Source organism: Nelumbo lutea, chromosome 1 (genome assembly GCF_056320005.1).
Source record: "Nelumbo lutea isolate HS-2025 chromosome 1, American lotus-T2T, whole genome shotgun sequence".
Lineage (NCBI taxonomy): Eukaryota > Viridiplantae > Streptophyta > Magnoliopsida > Proteales > Nelumbonaceae > Nelumbo > Nelumbo lutea.
In genome coordinates, this window is record NC_142684.1 from 23,870,935 (window position 1) to 23,888,101 (window position 17,167).

General features: G+C 40.4%; 1 protein-coding gene across 1 annotated transcript in view; it reads right to left on the bottom strand.

Annotated features, from left to right (window-relative positions):
* Positions 1-1,011: 1,011 nt before the first annotated feature.
* The window catches only part of LOC148873965 (Glycine cleavage T-protein family), a 78,092-nt gene continuing 61,936 nt past the window's right edge, over positions 1,012-17,167 (bottom strand). Inside the window, exons 7-12 of the mRNA XM_088965489.1 lie at positions 15,552-15,639; positions 15,390-15,455; positions 2,394-2,559; positions 1,824-1,907; positions 1,625-1,752; positions 1,012-1,545 (exon numbers count right to left, since the gene is read on the bottom strand). Coding sequence (XP_088821615.1) covers positions 1,363-1,545; positions 1,625-1,752; positions 1,824-1,907; positions 2,394-2,559; positions 15,390-15,455; positions 15,552-15,639 — 715 coding nt within the window. The 3' untranslated portion in view covers positions 1,012-1,362. The remainder of the gene's footprint in view (positions 1,546-1,624; positions 1,753-1,823; positions 1,908-2,393; positions 2,560-15,389; positions 15,456-15,551; positions 15,640-17,167) is intronic.

The window sequence follows — 17,167 nt, forward strand, 5'->3', positions numbered from 1 at the left end:
ACTCAGTGAAACTGAGGGGGCAAATAACATTCTAAAGACGGTGTCTTCAGACGAGCCTCAGAGCTTATCCTCCAAAGTTACAATGACCCCATTTTCCAACACAAAGCAAGTCTGAGAAAGTAAAACCTCAAGGAAGTCTCGAGAGAGAGGCTCTCTCTAAACAGAGAGAAACGAAACCTCTAGAAAATTGCTATTGTTATTAGCGGTGGCAATTGATTTCAATCCAACCCATTTGATTGCTAACCTACTAACCTATTAATTACCCATGCATATTATTTTTACAAGAATTAAAAACAATTAATCATTTAGATCCTTTTGACTATGTTCGAGTTTCGGGTTTGGCCAAACTATTTGGGTTTGAAACGGTCAAACCAACTTCAACCATCTAACTAGATTCATATCGAGGCTAATTGCATCAAGTAATCAAATCATTAAGATTCAAACCAAACTAGTCGACCCAAACCAAATCAAACTGAGTCGATTGTGCCCATTCAAATTCGAAATGGGTTGGTTTGAGCCAAACTTGTCCATATCGAGTCGAGCATGGGTTCATATTTGGAACCGAGCCATCATCAAGATGTGTCACCATGCCATCTAGACCTAGGTCATGTTGGTCTAACCAAGACTAGGCTAAGTCGGATCATTTTCAAACCGTTTGGATACATGCCAGACCAATTGACCCAAACTAGATTGAATTGAGTCAATCGTGCCCATTCAGATTTGAACCAAGTTGGTTTGAATCGGACGAATTCAGATTAGGTTGGGCATCAAGGCCATTCGACATAATTATATCAAGATAGGTCAAGCATGCCATCTAAACCCGGGTTAAGTTGGTCCAGCCCAAATTGGTCTAAATCGGGTTGAGTCAAGTTGGACCTAACCAACCTAGATTGGGTCAGTCTAAATTGTTGGATTGTTTAGGTTGATTCAAGTTGGGTACAATTGGGTCATTTGTGCCAACATCAAATCCAAGTAAATTGGGCCATTTGGTTGAATTTGGATTCATGTCGATTTGAGTGAATTATGTTGACTTTAAACTGAAACTAATTTTAATCAATAATTATTAGAAAATTAATACATTAAATATAAATTGTTTCACTCATATAAAGAAAATTAAAGAAAAATGATTAAGTAATTAGTGGTTAATTCAATGGATATCCACAACCCAACCCAACCCAATCCATTTAAATTGATCCAGTGGGTGATTCAACCCATTTCAAACCTGCTAAATAGGCAGGTTGGATAGATTGGGTGGGTTCAATGGATTGGGTGAGAAATTGCCACCCCTAGTTGTTATTTATGTACACAAAGGACATGTAGAAGGTTCATAGCGATTACATTCAATGGTGTTTCAGTTGGAAGTCAAGGACTTGATGAACTTGTTATAGGAGATTTCTGTGCAAGGAATGGAACTTCCACCACTGTACCCACCACATCACCAATACTTATCTGGTCTCCAGCTGAAGCAGCTTTCCTCTTGATGTATCCCAGGCCAACATGTTCATTTTCATTTCTTCCAATCGTATAACTTGTTAGCTTCCCAACCTGCTTACAATGTTACTTTCTTTTCAAATATTTAAGCAAAGAAAACATTAAGATGGATAGGAAAGAAAAATGAGATTGCCTTTTTCCCGTCAACTGTGATGAGACTCCCTGGTTCTGCTGGGCCTGATAGATGAAGTCCCCACAGTCGCTGCTTGACACCATCATATGTGATTAGTCTAGAAATGGTCTCCTGCCCCTTATAACATCCTGAGGAGATATACTGAGAAAGTCATCATCATATTACATCTTCAATTATATGTTAGAAAATAAAAATATACCTTTGTTTAGAGAGATTGAATTCCAAAGACCAGCCTCTAGGACATTATATTCATTTGTGAGCTCTTTACCTGGAGCAGGCCTTCCTGTAGAGTGGCAATTATCCAGAAAGGGAATAATTAAAGTATGATCAATGACAATGCATTCATAAAAATGGAATGTTGCCAACTTTGTCAACCAGATATTTCTAAGAGAGCACTTAAATCATGTGTGAAATTATATGCATCATGAAAGAAAAGTTGTTGCTTTGGTGATTATGTCTGGTGTCTACTGTCTTTCATAAATCTTGTAAGCATAAACACTATATTAGATCACAAGCAAATAAATCTATCAGGTTGATTTTGAGTTTCTTCTTCAACCCATTCCCTTTATGCAATCAATGTCTACTGTCTTTCATATTTACTCTAGAAGTTGTTTCCCTTTATACAATTATCAATGGATTCCAATCACCTTCCTACATATTATTTTGGCATATGAAAAAGAAGTTTCAGGTAAAAAAAAAGGTACTACTTAGGTCAAAATTGGTAAATGCATTCAACTGGTCGCTACAAAGTAGTGCACAAAATGAATACCTTGCAAGATTCTCAATCTTTCCCATGCATTAGCACCCATGGGGATGGCACCAGCACCTATGAGAGTTTTCCAGACTGAGACAGCAGCTGCTGGTGACAACAACAATGAGAAACCTTCTTGAGAGACAACACTTCCAACACCTACTGTGATTGGCATCCCATTCACCTGTAAATGGATAGACTCAAATTGTATTTCTTTTGGAGTTTAAAACAATAAGCTTCAAAAAGAATTATCATTACCTTGTTTTGTATTTCTCCAGATTAAAGGACAATCTTAAAATTTCCCTATCAAGATGCATGTGTTTTTCACAAGGACATTAATTGGCATGCAGAAGATTTATTCAGAAATGAGATTAAAAAAGGCATTATGGGCATTCTTGAATAAGATTCTTGAAATACAATAGAAAAGTGGATTCATTACTTCATTAATGCAGATAATATGTTTCTGCAATAGAAACATCTACTGCAGATAATGTTTTTCTGCAATAGAAACATATTTAATGCAGATAAAAATATTTAATGTGCAACACTGATTATGAAGTACTGCTATTCAATATGTCACCTCTTATACCATTTCACATTCATCTATTTGGTTGATCTGTTTCTGCCTTGTACCTAGGGTGTCCTTTAAACAGTGGGTTGCTGATTACCTATTTCTTTTACTTCTTATCTATCTGAAGCAAGGTTCAAAGTATTGATATGATATGCCCTGTATTTGGTGTATCGTATCATATCTTTTGGTCCCCAAAACACCTGTTTACAGGTGTTTCCAGAACCCCTATTTTAATGAAAAATATATATAAAAACCAAAATTTGAAAAATAACTAAAAAGAAACATAAAAGTGCATGATTTTAAGTATCGATACAGTAGAAGATCAAGACTGTAATCAGTCTTGAATCCTAATAGGTTTTAGGTTTGCAAAACAGAAGAAAAAGAGAGAGAAAGGAGAGACAATAGAAGAGAAACAAGAGAACACAAGTTGTTGAAAGGAGGGACAGATTCTTACTGATCTGCCACCGCCACTCTCTTAATATTTATAGGTTATGTTTAGTACATAATGGAAAGGGCACATCTGCCCTTGGTATTTACATAATAAATAAAGTAAATAAAAGCTGAAATAAATAACAACTGAATTAACAATCTGACTCAAACTGTCACTACTATAACTGAAACAAATAACTACACTGCTGTCCTACGAACACAGTGGGGACCACTGCAGTGGGGCATACATCAGTGTTCTCTACACTCCCCCTCAAGTTGGGAGTAGATATCTATCATGCCCAACTTGGATAGGTCTGTCTCTAACTTCTTCCTTGGTACAGCCTTGGTGAGGATATCCGTGAGCTGCATATTAGATGTGATGTACGGAAGACACACTTCTTGTGATGTGACCCTTTCTCGCACAATGTCGATCAACTTCGATATGTTTAGTTCTGCCATGCTGCACTGGGTTGTGGGCTATATTAATAGCTGCCTGATTATCACAATACAGCATTAAGGGCTTTTCATAGTCAATACCCAACTCTTCAAGTAGTGACTTCAGCCATAAGATTTCAGCCACTCCATTAGCCATTGACCTGTATTCCGCTTCAGCACTGGAGCGGGAAACAACACTCTGCTTCTTACTCCTCCAAGAGACAAGGTTACCTCCCACCAGGGCACAATATCCAGAGGTAGACCTTCTGTTATCAACACTTCCAGCCCAATCAGCATCTGTAGACTTCCACCCTCATGTGATTATTGTTCTTGAGCAATATACCTCTACCCGGGCATCTCTTCAAGTATGCTAATATTCTCTCTGCCGCAAGAAGATGAGAAGTTCTAGGGGAGTGCATGTACTGGCTAACAACACTAACTACATAGCTGATATCCGGCCGAGTGAGGCAGAGATATAAAAGCTTTCCAACCAACCGTTGGAACATGACTTTGTCTTCAAGAGGCTCCCCACCCTCTGCACTAATCTTGTGATTTTGTTCAATGGGTGTATCAGCCGGCTTAACACCCAACTTTCCAGTTTCCGCCAACAGATCTAGAACATATTTTCTCTGAGAGATAAAAATCCCCTGCTTGGATCTAGCAACCTCAATACCCAAAAAGTACCGTAGTGCACCAAGATCTTTCACCTCAAACTCTTGATGAAGGAGCTGTTTGAGGGACTCAATCTCATGACTGTCATTTCCTGTCACCACAATATCATCAACATATACTGCTAGTAGTGTCAAAGAGGACTCCACCCTCTTCATGAATAGTGTATGATCTGACTGGGCCTGTTCATAACCAAACCTTCCAAGGGCTAATCTGAACCTATCAAACTAGGCTCTAGGTGACTGCTTCAAACCATACAATGCCTTGTTCAGTCGGCAAACCTTCTTACCTGTCTCTGTATCATAGAATCTAGGAGGCAACTGCATGTAAACCTCTTCTTGTAAGTCTCCATTCAGAAAGGCATTTTTAACATCCATCTGAAACAGGGGCCAAGAATAATTTGCTGCAAGGGATAACAAAACTCGAACGGTGGTCATCTTGGCTACTGGGGGCAAAGGTCTCCAAGTAGTCTATACCATAAGTCTGAGTGAACCCCTTTGCAACCAGTCGGGCTTTGTACCTTTCAATAGAGCCATCAGCATTATGCTTCACAGTGAACACCCATCTGCATCCCACCGGTTTCTTTCCTTTTGGTGGGTCAACCAGTGCCCAAGTATTATTCTTCAACAGGGCATCCATTTCGACTTGCATTGCATCTTTCCATTCTGGAACTGATAAGGCTTCTTGCACTATTCTTGGAATAGAGACATCGGCAATGGAAGTGAGATAGGACCAGTAAGATGGTGATAGATGATCATAGGATAAGAACTGTGAGATGCTGTGAGCTGTAGAAGTGGTGCAATGTCGTTTCCCTTTGTGAATGGAAATAGGGAGATCAAGGTCATCCACAGGAGGGGAAGTGGCAACAGTGAGAGGTATCTCAGTAGGCTCTGGATCTGGAGTTGTAGAAGGAACTGGAGCTGGCCGGGACTGTCGAAGACTAGGATCAACCTGCCTGCATCACCTGTGATAGACTCTCAACTCCGGCTCCCTCTAACCACCCTCATCACTACAACCTTCATTACCCAGTGGAATAGGTAAAGGAACAGCCCCACTTCTACCAGCCCCACTTCCACTCTCACTGCTCTCCCCCTGAGGAAAGAAACTCAAAACAGCCCCACTCTCACTGCTCTCCCCCTGAGGAGAAACCCTAGGATAATAGGGTGTCTCCTCAAAGAAGGTGACATCCATGGAGACAAACCGTTTCCCTAAAACCGGATCATAGCAGCAATAACCCTTTTGAGTTTGTGCATAACCAAGGAAAATGCATTTGGAGGCCTTAGGTTCAAACTTGGAATGATGAGGCCCGAGAACCTGAACGAAACAGTTACAACCAAAGGTTTTAAGGGGAACAATGAACAACTCCTTGTCTGGGTATAGAAGGGAAAAGGGGGTTCTCATATCAAGGACCTGGGAAGGAACTCGATTAATGAGATAAACCGCCGTGAGGATAGCATCACCCTAGAAGCGAATAGGTACATTAGGGGTAAACATAATGCTTCTAGCCACCTCCAAGATATGCCTATTCTTCCTTTCGGCAATGCCGTTCTGCTGTGGTGTATAAGGGCAAGTGCTCTGGTGAATAACTCCATGGCTAAGAAGGTAGGAGGTCAATGACTGAGCAAAGTATTCCTTTGCATTATCATATCTAAGGACTTTGATTTTGGTCCCAAACTGAGTGAGAACCATCTGATGGAAGTTTTGGGTCAGAGCAGGAACCTCATCCCGAGAACGCATAAGATAGATCCAAGAAAACCGGGTAATGGTCATCAACAAACAGTAGAAAATATCTGTACCCACCCATAGAAGAGATATGATATGGCCCCCAAACATCAGTATGCACAATATCAAAAGAGGAATTACTGCTTTTATTACTTAAAGAATAAATGGTTCTACAATGTTTGGCAAACTCACAACTATCACACCTCAACTTTTATAACTCAACAGACTCAAATAAAGTAGAAAACAGACTCTTCAAAGACTTAAAAGACAAATGACCTAATCGGTTATGCCAAAGCATAACCGAACTCACAAACTAGGAAACAAAAGACTTCTTATCCACTGACTCCTCCGACGAGAACTCTCTCCAAGTAGATAGATCACGTTCGTCTCATGGCCAGTCCCAATCACCTTCCTCGTCTCCAAATCCTGAAAAACACCTCGGTCAGGGAAAAAGGTTATTGAATAGTTCATGTGTTTGGTAATACTACTAACTGAAAGCAGGTTAGTATCAAGCTTAGGAACATGCAAGACAGAAGATAAAGAGATAGTATTCGATAGCTTGATGTCCCCTTTGCCCGAAATGGGAACGAGAGCCATCAACAATGGATACTCTATCTCGGCCAGAGGACAAGTGATAAGAAGTGAACAAAGATGGCAAGCTAGTCATATGGTCAGATGCACCTGAATCTATTACCCAACAGTGATCAGTATTACCTGGAGCTGAAGCATGGTAAGCTGAGGCTCGAGTACCTGAATGTGCAAATGCAGATGTGGCAGGAGCTGATGGTGACTGAGATGGTTGAGCTGAACTCCCAACTTCCTTTTCCAACTGTATGAGGGCAGCCCGAACAGCAGCTAAAGTCTCTAGGAATGTGCCTGATGAGGATGTTGAATCAGTGTTCACTGCCATATGAGCATTACCCTTCTTATTTCTTAGTTTAGCTGGGACCAAGTGAGGATGTAGCTTCCAACAAGTATCTTTTGTGTGCTTGGATTTCTTGCAATGTTCACATACCAGATCCCGTTTATCTTCCTTCTTCCGGTCCCTTTCTGAGTCACCCCCTATCTTGGGTTTAATAGCTGTCAAGGCTGGGAAAGAGGGCTGAGGCTACATCATGACTTTCCTCTTGGTCTCTTCACTATGCACCAAGGAGTATGCTTGAGAGAGGGTCACACTATCTCTTGTCAATATCTGTTGTCGCACAATGTCATATTCTGAATTCAAACCAGCCAGAAACTCAAATACCCTATTCGTCTCGACTTGCTTTCTGTGAATCTGTGCATCTTTGGGACTCTCCCACTCAAGAGTCTCTAGATGGTCAATCTCATGCCACAAGGATTTCAAGGTAGAGAAGTAGACAGAAACTGGCTTCTCTCCTGGTTTAAGGCTATTCACCTCACACTTCAGTTCATAGGCTCTGGCAACATTAAGGGGTTGGGAATAGGTTTCTTTCACAACATCCCATATCTCTTTGGCTGTCTTTGCCCACAAGTAATTTCGGCTGATATGTGGCTGCATAGAATTACACACCCATGCCATAACCAAATAGTTCTCTTGAACCCACTTGGTGTATGTTGGGTCCTCCTTGGAAGGTTCTTTCACATCTCCCAAGAGGTAACCCGGTTTTCTCCTTCCTCCAATAGCCATCATGGCTGATTGCGCCCACTCCAAATAATTTGACCCATCAAATCTCATAGTTGTAATCTGAAACCCGGTTTTAGATACACTACCATAACTGTGGTTTCCAAAACTACTTTCTCCCTGACCCTTAAACTCCATCTTTGATCAAGATTCAGTGGCAACTATACCAGAAAACAGAGTCAAACAAACAAGTCTGAAATTTGATCCGAAACCAACACAAATCTGATCTGATCCGATCTGAAACCATCCCAAATCTGATCTGAAATAGTTGAAAAACAGTCCTAAAAGTAGGGACTGTGCTAGAAAACAAAGAAAAACTAATAAGAGAAGATTAGAGAAGATTAAAGAAGAGAGAGAGAGAGAACTGCGGCAAGAAGGGTTGAGGATGAGGAGTTCAAACTTAACTTCCCTGTAACACTCTAATACTCTTTTATTAAGTTAATCTTTTAGTAATTACAAGAGAGATCCTTAGTTGGACAAGAAATTACAAAAAATGAACATAGAAGAGTATGGGACCAGAATAAGGCCCATTACAGAGAAGAACATAAAGATAATATACAGTAACAGCCTATGGGCCATTCAGCCAATCTTCTCTACACTCCCCCTCAAGCTGAGCATAGATGTCAATCATGCCCAGCTTGCCAGTGTCATGATGAAGCCTTGCCTTGGAAATGCCCTTGGTGAGAAAGTCTGCCAATTGTCCTTCAAAAGTAATGAATGGAAGACACACTTCTCCGGAGGAGACTCTTTCTCGAATAAAGTGTCTATCGACTTCAATATGTTTGGTTCGATCATGTTGTACTGGGTTGTGAGCAATGTTGATGGCAGCCTGATTATCACAGTACAACATCATGGGTTTGTCATGATCAATCCCAAGTTCTTCCATTAAGGACCTTAGCTACAACAATTTCGAGACTCCATGTGCCATGGCTCTATACTCTGCTTCTGCAGAGGATCTGGCCACAACAGATTGTTTCTTACTCCTCCAAAAACAACATCACCAGCCACCAGACTGCAATATCTTGAAGTAGATCTTCTGTCATCAATATTTCCAGCCCAATCAGCATCAGTATAGGCTTCAAGTTTCAGATGACCATGCTTGGTAAATAGGATTCCTTTCCCTAGAGAGCCTTTCAGATAGCACAAAATCCGTTCTGCTGCTGCCATATGAGTATCTCTAGGAGCATGCATGAATTGGCTAATGCAATTGACAGCATACGCAATATCTGGTCTAGTCATGCACAGGTACAGAAGCTTCCCAAGAAGTCTCTGAAAAACCCCTTTGTCTTCCAACAAAGTTCCATCTGTAGCTAAAAGTTTGTGACTCATATCAATGGGAGTTGCAGCTGGTCTTGCACCCAGTTTTCCAGTTTCAGACAACAAATCAAGAACATATTTCCTTTGGGAAATAAGAATCCCATCCTTGGATCTGGAAACTTCTATGCCAAGGAAGTATCTCAACTCCCCCAGATCCTTAATCTCAAATTTTGTACGGAGGAAAGACTTAAGAGCCAGAATGCCTGAAGCATCATCACCAATCACTATAATGTCATCAACATACACAATGAGATACATTGCTAGAGATCTACTTTTCTTCACTGCTGACCAAAGTATATGCTTGTGACAATGAAACATCTTCCTTGGACAAGATGTTTTGCTTTGTAATGTCATATTCAGAATTCAGCCCTGTCAAGAACTCAAAGACCCTATTCCTTTCAAACAATTTCCTGTATGTTTCAGCATCCTTAGGGGTATCCCATGTCACAGCCTCTATCAAGTCAATCTCTTGCCGTATAGATTTTAGGGCTAAGAAGTATGCTGCAAGTGACTTCTCCCCCTGTCTTAGATTCTTCACATCACTTCTCAGTTTGTAAGATCTAGCAACATTCAACTTCTGGGAGTAAGTTTCTGCAACACTATCCCAGATTTCTTTAGCCAAGTTCATCCACAAATAATGTTGACTAATCTGTGGCTGCATTGAGTTCACAAGCCACCCAATCATAGTGTAGTTTTCTTGCACCCATCTCTCATAAGATGGATCATCCTCTGGAAGAGCTTTCTTGCTCCCAGAAATAAAACCCCATTTTCCTTTGCTACAAATATGGATTTTCACTGATTGTGACCAAGCCAAGTAGTTGGTCCCATCAAACTTGACTGTAGTTACAGCCAGCATAGAATCGGCTGGGGTTCCCAAAATCTGTCCATATTCAACAGCATTCTTGTTTTCAAGGTTTGAGAAATCCATCATGTAAAGGCTCCAATTAGGATTTTCAATAGGTTTCCCAAGGTACTAGGGTCTTGATGAGTTTAGTTTGAGCTAAATAGGCAACAACTAGCTCACAGAATCAGTTCAGAATAAGTTCGGTGGTAGTTCTTTCTTTACTGTTTCAGCCTTCAAAGGACACCCAGCAAACCTCCAATCACAAGGTATTTCAGGTTCCCAACAGCCGTTGTCCCAAAGAAAAGAAAATAGGGGCCACAATCCTTAAGAGACCTTTTGTCGAACACTCAGTGTGCAGTACTTAACAGCCTACTATTAACTAGAAGAAACCACTTCAAAGTGTTCAGTATAGGTCCAAGAAGAGGCTGGGATGAAGATGAGACTAGTATCACTTAGTTTTAGATCAGTTTCAGCAGCTTGCCAGTCCAATAATCAGCCGAATAGCACTTCCAAAACAACCCAGAAATTTCTGAGTAGAATCAGTCCAGCAACAGTGGGCCGAATGGAGGTGGGCTTTAAATGCTGTAACAACTCCCAAACAACAAAAAACTAACCCAGCAAAGGACTGAGAAAAGACTTATAGTAAGAGAGTCTCTAGTTTGAACTATAAACCAGGTCGAACACTTGTTCTCTGAGATAACTTCGAATTTCTTTTTCTCTGATTTCAAATCAGGCCAAACAACTTGTTCTCTGATTCTTCCTGGTCACCGAACCCTTCTCCAAGTGCATAGAAACTTGTGCACCCTCCAATGACCTCCAAGAACCAGGCGGATGACTGTAAACTTTCAGCCCTAGAACCTCCTCATGTAGTTTGCCGAACTAGAACCACATGAGGGACACGCCAAGCAATGGCCTGCTCTGATACCAAGTTGAAAAACAGTCCTAGAAGTAGGGACTGTGCTAGAAAACAAAGAAAAACTAATAAGAGAAGATTAGAGAAGAAGAGAGAGAGAGAACTGCGGCAAGAAGGGTTAGAGGATGAGGAGTTCAAACTTAACCTCCCTCTAACACTCTAATACTCTTTTATTAAGTTAATCTTTTAGTAATTACAAGAGAGGTCCTTAGTTGGACAAGAAATTACAAAAAAGGAACATAGAAGAGTATGGGCCCAGAATAAGGCCCATTACAGAGAAGAACATAAAGATAATATACAGTAACAGCCTATGGGCCATTCGGCCCATCTTCTCTACAGAAATCAATCGCCTATCACAGTATATGCAAGAAATCAACTCAAATCTGATCTGAAATCAATCGGCATGCACAGTACCAGGCAGCCTATCAATCTGAGATACTATTTTCTGAAATCACTACTGTGGGGTCCACTGCTGCGAGAGCAAAATTAGGGTTTCAACTGTAGGTCTGAAGTAAGTGCTCAGCTGCACTCTCCAAGTAGTCCGCACAAGTGGGACTTGTCGTAGGGCAATATGAAACCCTAAAAACTAATCACCTTTGAAGAGGGGGGTTCGGCCCAACAGTCAAACCCTAGAAACAAACTTAAACACAGTTCGGCAAGCCAAACCCTAGAACAAACTTGAACACAGTTCGGCCCCTCTTTCTAGATAGGTCCAACCTATCTCGACTGATTGCAGTCTCTGAAACTCAGTAAAAAGAAAACTTACTTATGTACTTCGGTTTACTGTCTTCTAGGGTTACCTGAACCCTAACCTTCACTGCCTCTTCCTGATTACCAACTCTCTGCAAGCTGCGGCAAGTCTTCAACTGCTGCGAACCTCTCCTGGTAATCTCCAAGATTTAGCCACCGAAAAACTTCTTCAAAGCTTCCAGCCCTAGCTAGTCCTCATGTGGTCGGCTGGACTAGACACACATGAGAAACCCTAGATAGGCTCTGATACCAAGTAGAAGATCAAGAATGTAATCAGTCTTGAATCCTAATAGGTTTTAGGTTTGCAAAACAGAAGAAAAAGAGAGAGAAAGGAGAGAGAATAGAAGAGAAACAAGAGAACACAAGTTGTTGAAAGGAGGGACAGATTCTTACTGATCTGCCGCTGCCACTCTCTTAATATTTATAGGTTATGTTTAGTACATAATGGAATTGACACATCTGCCCTTGGTACTTACATAATAAATAAAGTAAATAAAAGCTGAAATAAATAACTGAATTAACAAACTGACTCAAACTATCACTACTATAACTGAAACAAATAACTACACTGCTGTCCTACGAACACAGTGGGGACCACTGCAGTGGGGCCCACATCAGTGTTCTCTACAGATACACCTCTGCCAATACTTTGAACCTTGATCTGAATTTTAGAGTGGTCAAAGCATGTTCTTGTCAACACTTTTCTCATTAGCATCAAGTTACTACATATAAATAAAGGAAAATTACAACAACAACAATAATAATAATAATATGATGTTGATGACGATGATAATTAAGAACTCCTATTGAGGGATCAGCTTTGTCAAATTGACCCCCCAAAAATGTTTGTTGTGATAAATTCACTCTTTCTTCTGGGAAGTGGATTTTTTATCTTTTTTGAGTAGGTGGAGAGGGCCTGGTGACATTTAATCCCTTTTCAAGGGCTCCTCTCCTTCGTCCACCAAGAGAGCCAAGATTATGCTAAGGTGTTTGAGGGCTGCAACTCTATGGATGATATGGGAGGAAAAGAAAAATATAATATTTAAAGTAAGGAAAAGGACTCAAGAATTGGTCAACGAATGCATACTAATAAAAGCTGAGGATTGGATCAAAACCTTAAAGCTCCTTTAAGCTTTTTTTTCTTTTTAACCAAGGATATGCTGAGAGGTCAGAGAGTGGAGTGTGATAGAAGATAATACTATTGATAGGATTGTAGTCTCTTTGCATTGGATCCCACCAATAGTAGTAGAGGAAATTTTTTATGGATGCAGCTTTGGAAACCCTAAAGCATCAGGTATATGAGGAGTCATTGGAGAATGGGAACATCTTTGCTATATACCCAGGTCCTATAGGAGAAGGGAACCCCATAAGGGATGAATTGTAAGCAGCACTGCAAGGCTTAAGATTGGCAAAGAACATAAATTTGAGGAAACTTGAGAGGGAATAAAAAGTGGTGGTGGAATGGCTGCAACACAACAAGGACCATGGAAATATTGGAACTACTTGATTGCCACTTATAGATGCACAATGTGTTAAGGAAAGGTCGAGTGACAAGTGATGGTGATGGCCGGATAGAAGACGTGCTCGGTGCTTCAACTCACCTTTGTAGGAGTCAAAATGGTAGTTTAATTAGGCAGAGTGAGATGGCATCTAATTTGGGGAAAGGTTTTGTTCAAATAGATGCTAAATCTTTCGACTTTGAAGGTTCTCTTGATAGAAAAGGAGGTTTCTCCTATTCAATCACCGAGAGAGGTAGGGAATTTTGGACTCAGTTAACCTTAAGAGAAGAAAATTTATCAGAGCTTTTCAGGTTTCTCCCTAAAAATTTATCAGAGCTTTTCAGGTTTCTCCCTAGACTCCTGGGGAGGGGTCATGAAGCCCCTCAAATAAGGAAAATCTTTCATAATGGTTGTCATTTGATCTTCCAATTGGGATCAAATGACCGTGGTCGATTCGTCCAATTAGCCTCTTGGGTAGGGGCTTTATGACCCCACCTCAATGTCTGACCTTCTTTTGCAATGGCCTGGGTGTATCTTGAGTAAAAGAGGTGCGCTTTATGGGAAGACTATTCTCCATGCGTTTGCTTGTGCATTTGGGAGGAGTGCAACAAAAGAATCTTTGAAGATAAGTGTTCTTCCTTGGAAGAATTGAAAGGAAGAGTGATTTTCTGGATTAATTCCTGGCAAAAGGTATCTAGTATGTTCGGAGGCATTTCAAAGGAAGACTTAGAAAGAAATCTGGGGCTGGTTCTGAGTTCTCCTAGTCTTGAAAGAGTTCACACAGCTCCTGTGGCCCCCAGACCCCCCTACTGATTTCATTCTCCAGTTTGATGACAGTTTCCAAAACAGACTTAACTACAAAGGTCAGGCAGGGATAGGTGGCAGAATTCTCACCTCCTCAGGCACTCAACTCTGGGCCTATAGTGGGCCCATTGGGGAGGCTGAAGCTGTTGAAGCTGAGGTGAAGGCCTTGCTGGTGGGGTTGAGGTGCGTAAAATCCCTGCATATTTCTTCAGTGGTGGTGGAACGAGACTCAAAGGTGGTAATTGGCTGGATGCTAAACCACCAGGAGGGGACTTGGAGATTCTCTTATCAGCTCAATGAAATCAGAGTTATCCAATCGCAGTTGGCCTGTGTTTTCAGATGGATCCCAAGAGACTTGAACTCAGTGGCAGATGCTCTAGCTAAATCTGGGGTGGACAGGGACTTTTTGTACAGCAATATAGAGCTTCCTCTTTAATGGGTTGGGAAAGTTTTTTAGGTTTTTGTTTTTTTGCTTGATACTGGAAAGATGTATCTCTTATACATCCTGTATATCCTTTCCTCCTTTTGTTAATGAAAGTTACCCTTTCTCTTATACATCCTGATGCTAAGAGCCTTAGCATCAGAACTAAATGCAAGTTTTATATGGACCTACATATCAGCAAATGTGCTTGCCAATGACGTGGCTAGATAAGAGAACATGGTGTAAGGCAATAATGTGTGGGTGGTCTATAGAGTTCTGAAAGTTGGAGCAAGTAATACTGCTACAAAAGGATTAGGATGCTGCGATTGGCAGGGACTGTAGGTCTACAGGTCCCTGCAACAGAGGATAAGGAAAGGAATGGCTGATTCTACAGGGGAGTTGCAGAGTTGCAATGTGTGAAAATTAGGGTTTCCCAGGGAAGAAGATGAAGTTCCTCATGAGGAAGTGCTCTGGAAAGCTAAGTGAATTGGAGAGTGGGATTGTTATGGCAGTTTATAGTTGCATGTTATTACAATTTGTTGTTGGTTGGATGTTCTGCCACCCCTTTTATAGATGTCTGTCATTCAGATTACACATGATTTGAAAATATTCTCTTGTTAGAAAAGTGTCTTAGTTATGCCAGCTCAGTACAAGTGGACACTGGAGGAGCATAAGGAAACTTGGTACTAAACATGGTACTTTCCCCAAGTCCTCACGCGTTTTCCTGTCGCATACCCCCGCTATATTCCTTGCTTCTCCTTAGACTGGATGTGGACTTATCCTTCAGAACTTATTAATTTATTTTATTTATATCTATTGCACAAATTGGATGTTTCAAGACTCATTTCCATGTTCTCAAACTTGTCATCCTGAAAGTTTTCAAAGAATATGAAATATTAAAAGAGTTTCATGGAATAATTACAGTTAAGCATGCAAAACTCAGTAATTGGAACTCAGTGACCAGTTAAGTTAATTCATTGGAAACTATTGAAGCTTACACTATAATGTTGATGAGTTCCATATGGCTGTCCAATGAGATCACCAACATTCAGATCTTCCATCACCTTCAATGCATCAAAATAACAAATATTTGAACTTTGTTAAATTTAAAATCGCTAAAAGAAATATTCTCAAAAATATAGATGGAAGCAGAATAGTACTTGGTTGCTCTTAGGTCCAAGGATTACGAAAAAGCATGTTTGCATACTGATGTCATGAACTTCTACCTTATCAGCAAGAAATATATACCTACAATCATCAATGAGGAAATATTTACTCATGACATGTAACACATACTGCATATTGTTAAGACTTGAGAGATATTAAGGTTCAATCTCATCAATATTCTTACACGCTACCAAAATTATACTAAACATAATCTCTATTCCATGCAAGGAACCAACTACCCACTTGTCAATTGACAAACTTGTATAATTGAAGAACAAAGTAACTTTAAGTTCTAGGCAGTCTACAATATTCAGTTTCCTCTTCCTTTCAACAACCACTTCCTAAATTAAGAAGTATTCATGAAGTTATATTATGGAATCCCCCACCTCCCAATCTCCCATCCTATTCAACCTGCATAACCTACTACATTTTTCCAAAGCATGAATTTAACTTATCAGTCATCATCTCTCCAACAACAAAAAATCCCCCTCTAGATTCTCCTAGCCTATCAGCTACTAGTGCCAGGTTTCAAAAACAAGGACATAAATATTCACGAAAAAAAAGAAAACAAGGACATAAAGTAATCATCATACTAATAAGATACTATTTGATGAATGATATTCTTTTGAATCCCCCCAATCTTTTGTACATTCTTTCCATAGCAATTTTGTGTGGATTCTGCTTTAATTGCTATTATTCAAACATTTGAGTATAATTTTTTATCCCTTGAAGTCCCCTAGGGAGGAAAAACAACTAGGTATCATGTGCTCTGTATCGAATCTGGATTTGAAAATGGGTATTGAGCACCCATCCTCTTAAGAGGACAAGGCTTATCTCTTAATAGAGTCCTGATCCAAATTTGTGTGGATTCTGCTTTAATTGCTATTATTCAAACATTTGAGTATAATTTTTTATCCCTTGAAGTCCCCTAGGGAGGAAAAACAACTAGGTATCATGTGCTCTGTGTCGAATCTGGATTTGAAAATGGGTATTGAGCACCCATCCTCTTAAGAGGACAAGGCTTATCTCTTAATAGAGTCCTGATCCAAATTACATTTGGACAATCTCCTAATTTGATTAGGAGAAGTGCTTCATAAAGAGATAAAAGAGGAAGAGGGCGAACCAGACTAGAACACAACTCTTTCTTATTCTCTCTTCTTCACTTTTGTCTTCCAAGAAACCCTATCATGACCTAGGCTTTTGATGTAATATTAGGTGCATGCCACAAGGGGCACTTAGTCTTTTTCTCCTTTCTTTTAAGTTGTATGGTCGCCCTAGTATATATAATAAAAAAGGTTGGCGCCGCCAGCATCATCTTGTGTCTCTCTCATCCTCTTTCTCTCTTCTCCTCTCTCTTCCACTTCTCTTCTCTTCATCCACTGTTCTACTGACTGAAACATGGTATCAGAGTGGGACAGTGCTCTGTAAATCCTCTCCTGCTATTCGAAGCTCTTCCTTGATCCTCTATACTGAGAATGGAAGAGACAGGTGCGAGCTCCACCTAAAGACTGTTCGATTCTAGTTCCTGCCTGCTTCTTGGACTGCAACTGATTTATACGACACCCAGAGACCAGTGGATGACTGATTAAGGTTTCTTAAGAGGTCAGTG